The sequence below is a fragment of the Aquarana catesbeiana genome, linkage group LG06 (genome assembly GCF_042186555.1).
Source record: "Aquarana catesbeiana isolate 2022-GZ linkage group LG06, ASM4218655v1, whole genome shotgun sequence".
NCBI classification, from domain to species: Eukaryota; Metazoa; Chordata; class Amphibia; order Anura; family Ranidae; genus Aquarana; species Aquarana catesbeiana.
Window position 1 is genome coordinate 296,680,884 of NC_133329.1, and position 7,950 is coordinate 296,688,833.

Consider the following 7,950-nt stretch of genomic DNA (forward strand, 5'->3'; position numbering starts at 1 on the left):
AAGTTGAATTTTGCACAACGTAAAATCCTCCGGCTAACCAGCGTCTGGTTAAGGATTCGTTGTGAGATAGCGTCAGTGACTAACTCCTTACTCCGCGCTGTGTCCTCGTATGGATTTATTTAGTGGGAGCTAACTTGACGTACCCAATGTTTTCTTTTTAGTGTCTCAGACTTGATATTAATTCACAACCAGTGATTTTTCACGGTTTTGGGCACTTGGATGGTACAGGGCCTCTGACTGTTCAATCCTCAGGCTGCAGGCAATCTTATCTTTTTACATTAAGACATGCCTATTGCACCTCTTGGGCCAGTGACCGGTAAGACTATTTCTCATTGGCCCAGTCGTCTACCATTTGAAAAGTTATAAATCCCTTTTTATAATAACGCTTTTAACTCATACTCTGATCCTTTGCAGGAGTTTTTCTCATCAGGTATTTTTTTTTCTTACTGTAAAGGTTGGCTTCATGGTACAATACTACACATGAAGCATGCAGATTTTAAACCCTTTCACGCAATATTGCATGGTCATTTCGCTATTTTTTTTGTAGTGGCTAAGTTGCACACTATGTATTTACCCCTCGCATGTACGGGGGCATGACGGGGGTTATAGGCCAGGCTTCTGCAGAGACAGATGGCCCAGTCACTCGAGGCAGTCTGTAGTTTGCAGGCTAGTAGTGATGGTATTGGTTTATAGGGAAATATTACAGAACATGAGGTAGAATGTCAACATTAAATTTCTGTTCTCAGCACAGGCTGTCGTATGAATTGGTGTTCTATATTGACACTTTTTTGAGCCTTATAGTGCCAGTTTTCTGGCTTTTGTACCCTCCCAAATTATGCATCTTTGCAGTCTCATGTATACCATCCTGGAGGATGACTTGGGAAAGCTAGAGTTATTACCTGATAACTCCTTTTCCAGGAATCCTCCAGGATGGTATGCTTCCCACCCTAAGGTTCCTATTTTAAGTATGGATGGTTTCTACGTGCCGCTCGGGTCATCTTTGGTAAAACTGAAGGGCAGTAGTGGATGGGGAGCTTTTAACTTATCACCGTGCTTGTGTTTCCTGTTAAAGGAGGAGCCTATCTCTCATGTATACCATCCTGGTGGATTCCTGGAAAAAGTTATCAGGTAATAACTCTAGCTTTTTTTTTTTCCAGTGATTTACACTCTGATCCCAAGAATTAACCCCTACACATCTAATGGCTTTTGTGCTATAAGCTTACAGTGGTATATTTATCTTGGATTTTGAATGATGTAATTGAATGGAATTTAATGGTCTGATCCAAGAGGTAATATAGGGAGAAAGAGATCACTCAGAACATGTTTAGGTTTTTCTTTTTCCAGATAGCTTCTCAGCAGCTTTTGCTTTTTTTTTCTTTCCCCAAACAAAATCCAAAAAAGTTGACTTTTTGTTTCCTTAGGTATTAGCAATGCTGAAGCACGCCAGCCAGGAAAAGCTCCAAGTTTTAGTGTGAACTGGACAGTGGGAGATACTGGTCTTGAAGTAATTAATGCTACCACTGGCAAGGATGAGATGGGTCGTGCATCTCACTTGTGTAAACATGCTCTGTACAGTCGGTGGATGCGTCTTTATGCAAAGGTGTGTGTTTGTTTTTGGTCTTTTGAAAGCCTTTTTAACCCTTTTGTGTCTGGAGATTGTCAAAACCTTCATGACCAGGCCAAATTTTAAGGTTTGGTATGCATTGATTTACTTAGTGGTATTAAACCCAAAACCATAAACTTAATCTGTTGCAGCTTACCAATCATTAGGTGTGGTGGCTGTAGTCAGGTTTTTTAGGTTTATTTTTCCGCCTCTGTTTTCACCTGGTGAGATCTGGCCAATAACACCCCTCCTGTATTAGAGTGCCCCCACTCTGGATGAATGCGCACAAGGGGCGGCAGTATTGTCAGTCTTGGGGGGGGGGGGGGGGGGGTAATGGATTTGCAGATTTAAATACACTAAGAAATTGAAGCCAAATTCCAGCTCACACTTTATAATTAGTTACAGCAAACACTTTTTTTAGGTTTTGAATAAAAGCTGATCAAGTGCCCGTCAGTGGTAAATGGTTTGTCTCATCCCTGTAAACTGATACATCTGGAAGAGAGCTTGTACTTTTTGAAAGACTTGCTGGCCAGATCACCAGATGAAAATAGATGAAAGCCTAAAAAGGAAAACATTAATTGGTAAGCTGCAAAATATGAATGTTTGGATTTAATATTGCTTTAACAATACCCTTTGAGCCACTTTGCACACACAAATATTTAAATCCTTTTTTTGTTACATGTATGAGGCCTTTTTTGGTCATTTGTTTTCCAAAATACCCTGAATATATTTTGTTAAAAGCAGACAAATTGAAAAAAAAAAAGCAGAGTTAGCTTAATGCGCAACATATTTTGTACAATTAATACTATTCCAAATAATTTTCTCCTATTTATCATGAGTACAGCAATCCCAAGAATCTGTAGCCAGTGCTGTATGGTCTTTGGTCACGTGTATATTTTAGATTTATATTGGGCATTTTTTGTAGTGAATCAACCAGCCTGGAATAGTGTTAATTTACAGTAGGGCTGTTAATGGGTGAGATAAAATAAATAAATGCAACGTCAAGTCAAAGTAGAACTATATCCTCCCATTAAAAGAAAAGGTGCTGCAGCTTTAAATATATGTGCATCTACACTTATAGTTTTCTCTTATTCCCTTTGCAAAGTCCCACAAACACTTGATCCTGCCAGTGATATCCATGTTGCAGGGGGTCTACTACTGAGTCACCAGCCTGTAGCTTGGCCATACCTAATCCTGCCCACTGCTTTCTAGATTGACAGCATTGCCATATCACAAAGGGGGAGAATATGATGGACCAATATAGGGGGATTTGGGTCCGTCAGGGAAGGTAAAGGAATTTACTAAATAACCTATATTAATAACCTAAAATTACATGCGCTTGTGAAACTATGAAAACAGATACACATTACTGTAAAGAGGTTGTTTGGAAACTTGTTTAGAGCTTATCAATTTAGAGTTAACCCTAAAGTTAGAGTTAGAGTTAACCACTTCAGCCCCGGAAGAATTTACCCCCTTCCTGACCAGAGCGTTTTTTGGGATTTGGCACTTCGCCGCTTTAACTGACAATTGCGCGGTCATGCGACGTTGTACCCAAACAAAATGACGTCCTTTTTTACCCACAAATAGAGCTTTCTTTTTGTGGTATTTAATCACATATGCAGTTTTTATTTTTTGCACTATAAACAAAAAAGAGCGACAATTTTGAAAAAAAAAACACAATATTTTGTACTTTTTGCTATAATATCCCCATTTTTTAACAAAAAGCTAATTTTTTCTCAGTTTAGTCCGATATGTATTCTTCATATTTTTGGTAAAAAATCGCAATAAGCGCATATTGATTGGTTTGTGCAAAAGTTAATAGCGTCTACAAAATAGGTTATATATTTATAGCATTTTTATTTTATTTTTTTTTTACTAGTAATGGCGATCTGCATTTTTAATCGTGACTGCGACATTATGGCGGACACTTTGGACAATTTTGACACATTTTTGGAACCATTGGCATTAATACAGAGATCAGTGCGATTAAAAATACATTGATTACTGTAAAAATGTCACTGGCAGTGAAGGGGTTAACACTAGGGGAGGTGAAGTGGTTAACTGTGTTGCCTGGGAGGTGATTCTTACTGAAGGCGGAGGGGACTAACTAGAGGAAGTGACAGATCGTGGTGCCTAGTTAATTGGAACACACGATCTGTCACTCCTGTTTACACACACTCGTCCCTATTCTGTGTCATCGCGACCATCGGCCACGAGCATCGGCACCCCCGCTGTGCAGCAGGCGCACACCTGCCTGCTATCCGGACCCCGCGAGCCAACGTATAGCTACGTGGTTTCGTGCAGGAGAGCCAACCTGCCGCAGTATAACTGCGGCGGCTGGCCTGGAAGCGGTTAAGCTAACTTTAGTTTTTTTCTCTACCTCCACCATACATGGACATATTATTTTGATTTTTTTTTTTTTTTTTTATATATACATCTTTTACTTCTTCCTTTCATTTTACGAAGTCCCTCCTTTGTAATAGTACTGCAGCAGTGACAAGTACTCTTTATAGAGACATCAGGGATCTGTTATAGCAAAAATAAAAAAATAAAAATGCCTCCTCTGGCTTGGGCAGACTGGCAGTAGAGCAGAGCTGGGACAAGGTCATCTAGTCCCCAGAACGAAGATGCCAAAGATGCATGAGGAACATGTGTCAGCAAAAATCCCCCCACCCCCCAAAAAAAAAAAAATTTGCATGCTTAACCCCCTAAGCATATTCCCTTTGCAGTCCAAAATTCTCCCCAAATGAAAATTTCTCCCCTTCTGCAAATCTACCCCCCCCCAGTTCAAATCCTTTCCATTATTCTCTTCTGAGCACAAGTCCGTCGTCGTCCACCCACCCCCCCAGAAAGATAACTCTTCCTAGCACTGCCTCCTTCCTTGCACATATCTCTCCCCCTCCTTGCACATATCCCCCCCCCCCCCCCAAACCTATCACCAATCCTCTTCTTCCCCTCTCCTAGCACTTGCTCATCCCCAGCACAAATGTTTCTTACTCTGCTCCCTCCAATGTCCTCAGTGCAATTCCCCTCTCCCTCAAACACAGACCTCAGATGCAGCGCAGAAGATAGCAGTGCAATGTCCTTTCTCCTAGGCTGCTCCTCATCTTGACATGTCAGAGTTGAGGAGGAGCCTAGGCCAAGCTGACAGTTTTGACAGGCATTTGTTGAGGAGAGATACCACTACTGCAGGGGTATAGGATCGCGGCAGGGGGACACCACTGACTGTAAGATCAGGACTTTCCATACCTGCCCGTTATCCACGTTCTTTGCTGTGAAGAGACTGGTGTGGGTAAGCAAACCCTGCACAGTCCTGATTCAGGAGCACTTAAGTGGTGGAGGAGGAGTTGGAGGGGAGAGAGCACCCAGGGTTCACCACCTCCCAACTCTTCTGCTCGCCAGAGTCAGCTTGTCAATTCCTGCACTAAGCTGGTAAGAGTAGTGATGCTGTTGTCGCTACTCCTGTCAGCTTGTATTGGCAGGAGCTTCTTAATGCCTGGGTCAGCCACCCCTGTTTGTCCCAGTCCTGTCAGAGTCCCTGATCTGATGCTTACCCAGCTTCTTCTGCTAGAGGAGCTCAATGCCTCATTCTGAGCTAAGGAGGTTGGTGAATGGGAGGTTCACGCTTTCCTCCACTGTTCAGTGTCCTGAATATTTCTACAGAATATTGGTTGTATATGAGTGATGAAAACTCAGTGGGTCTCGTAAGATTCATTTAAGGCTAATAACAGGAAAGAATGGACATATTTGGATAATTTAGATAACCCTTTGCCTGATTCATATCGATTGTATATTTTGTAAAATAGAAAGGGTTTACAAGTATTGTTTTTACATCCACAGCTTTCTTCCAACTTGCGAACCAAGATTGGAAAACCGAACTTGTACTACGACACCAAGCAATCGGCCTCAGAATACCAAGCAGCAAAAGAATGCGTTTTCAAAGCCTTCCAAAAAGCTGGACTGGGAGCCTGGGTCAAGAAGCCTATAGAACAAGACCAGTTCCCTCTTACTGTTTAAACCTTTAAACGTGTTTTAATTTCTGTAACGATGCAGAGGTATATGGACACTATTCGAGAACCTAGTTATGATTTCCTTGTATCTCTGATGTGCCAATCATCCTCAACTGCTTTTTTAACCTCCCTTTTTCCTATATTAATAACTTTTAGGTCATACCAAGATTGTTTTATAGAGTCTGGAAAAGTTGATTTTATTTATTCCTTAGTGACCAAAGGCAGTATATATTTTTGTTTTTGTAAACACCTGCCTCAGTTCTTATTTTAAGTAAAATGTATCTTCAGCGGGCTATCTCTCACCTCTGTAAATTGTATATAATTAAAACAGCACCAGTGTGCTAGACAGGCAGCTGAGATGAGCTAGGAAAAGTGATTAATTTGACTTGTTTTTGTTTAAGATGTAATTGATAGTGGTTTTACACTGTACTTTTGAAGTGGGAGTATTTCAATTAGCTTTTTTTCTTCCCCGCCCCCCCGGTTTGTGAATTTTAGCCTGCCGTTGATATCATCGTAGCCAGCAATACTCAATTTTGGGTTGGTAACTTCTTGTTCTACCTCTCCCAGCAGTTTGCCGATTGAAGGGAATCGATATATAGTACCCTTCCTCCTACAGTAAAAGGGGTTTAAAACCAGCTGCTGAACATTTAGTGTCCTGTGTGTCTATTTATTAACGTGTGGCTATCATTTTATTACTCCACTTTACACATATTGTGAAGTCCTATTTTTACCATTGCTAACTGGAACACATCTATATTTGTATTTTCCTTGATCTCTAGACTGTGGTTGTAAAGCAGAGTCTACATAGAAGTAGCCTGTTTTTTTCTGGAATTGCAGCCAGTGTGTACAGACTAAAGAGATTCTTATTATTTCTTGCAAAGGTGTTACACCAACCCGATATAGAAAGCTATTAATGGGAAAGGCACATCACATTTGTGTGCTTTTGCCTTTCTCTTGTGATGTCCTATTACCAAAGCATTTTGCTTTGCTAAATTGTGTAAAATGAAATCAGGTGTCTGCTTATTAAGCATGCTTTTACCACTTAAAGTATGTATATATTGACTTGAGAAACTGGCATATAGGATGTAGGTCTCATCGCTAATTTGACTGTGTCTATATAGCAGATGTGTCTGTTGTGGTCAGACGAAGTCAGTTTATGCTGTACCTCTTTCCTATAGTTGTCCATTATGGATTAAAGGTATTAAACAAATCCATAATTGCCATTTGTTTTTACTGTGGGGCAGGCAAGCATGGATAGATTAATGTTGTACAGCTCCTAGATGTTAGATAGCCAGCAACTGTATATTTTCCATTTTATCCCGGTTAAATGAGAATAAACTGTTCAGACATAACCAGTAGACTCTCTCTGGGCACAGAGCTCCTAATGGCTCATGCTTCATGTAAAGGGCTCTAACCTTGTGAGCAACTTTATGAAGCGCAGCACATTAAGCAGCTCATTGTGAGGTCTGTTTTGGTGATGTCTAACACTATATGAAATATAACTTATGCCAGTCAATTGCTTCAGTGCCTGCTGGTCACAGTTCTTATAATTCACAATGCGTTCCCATCCTTTTGTGAATGGATATGTCCTCTGTTAAATAGAACATGAAGGCCAAGTCATCTGCAGCTCTAGTGCAATCCAGTCCTATCATCTTGTGTAGCAATTTCTCAGTGTGTGTGGAACAATCAGAATAAACATTTGAAAGTTGTACACAATAAAGCAGGGACTGTTTGTGTATATATATATAAAAAATATATCTATACCTTAAGTTGGTATGTGGTTATTTTTGGGGGTTTTCTGTGTGTGGGTTTTTTGTTTTTTTTTAAACTAAATGGACTATAAAAACGTGGTTTAATTTACTGCATATTTATAGTGTGAGCATGCTAATTGCATATCCTTATTTGTGTAAGAACAAGAGGATTTTAGCAGGAATGTGAATGTTCAGGCTTTATTCAGCCAAGCAGTGTTGGATCAATATAGTTGACATTAAAAAAAATATTTAAACGGGCAAACATGAAGGCTGGATGCAGAGGGTGACCACCTTGCAGGAAAGAAAATAACTTGATTCCCCCATCAACATAGTCAGTGTTGATGGAATCCCTCCCACGGAAACATTGTATTTGTAACAGCTGCTAGCAATAATCGTGGCATTTGAACAAGCTAAGGCCGACTTATGGCCCCTTTTCACACAGGCTGGATCTGGCTGTTCTCAGCAGGGGATTTGTCCTGCTCTGCTTTATGTGCAGTTGGATGTAAACAGACCGGCTGTCTGTTTACACCCAACTGCCCTCTGATCTGGTCACGACGGAGGGGAATGGATCCCCTTCCAGATGTTT

The 7,950-nt window shown here is 40.6% G+C and overlaps 1 protein-coding gene across 2 annotated transcripts in view; it reads left to right on the forward strand.

Moving 5' to 3' along the window:
• ADARB1 (adenosine deaminase RNA specific B1) overlaps positions 1-7,382 on the forward strand; it is a 259,557-nt gene extending 252,175 nt beyond the window's left edge. For both annotated transcript variants that reach the window (XM_073633480.1, XM_073633479.1), the window contains 2 exons: positions 1,422-1,600; positions 5,444-7,382. In XM_073633480.1, the coding sequence (XP_073489581.1) occupies positions 1,422-1,600; positions 5,444-5,620 (356 nt within the window). In that variant the 3' untranslated portion in view covers positions 5,621-7,382. The remainder of the gene's footprint in view (positions 1-1,421; positions 1,601-5,443) is intronic.
• The last annotated feature ends 568 nt before the right edge of the window (positions 7,383-7,950 follow it).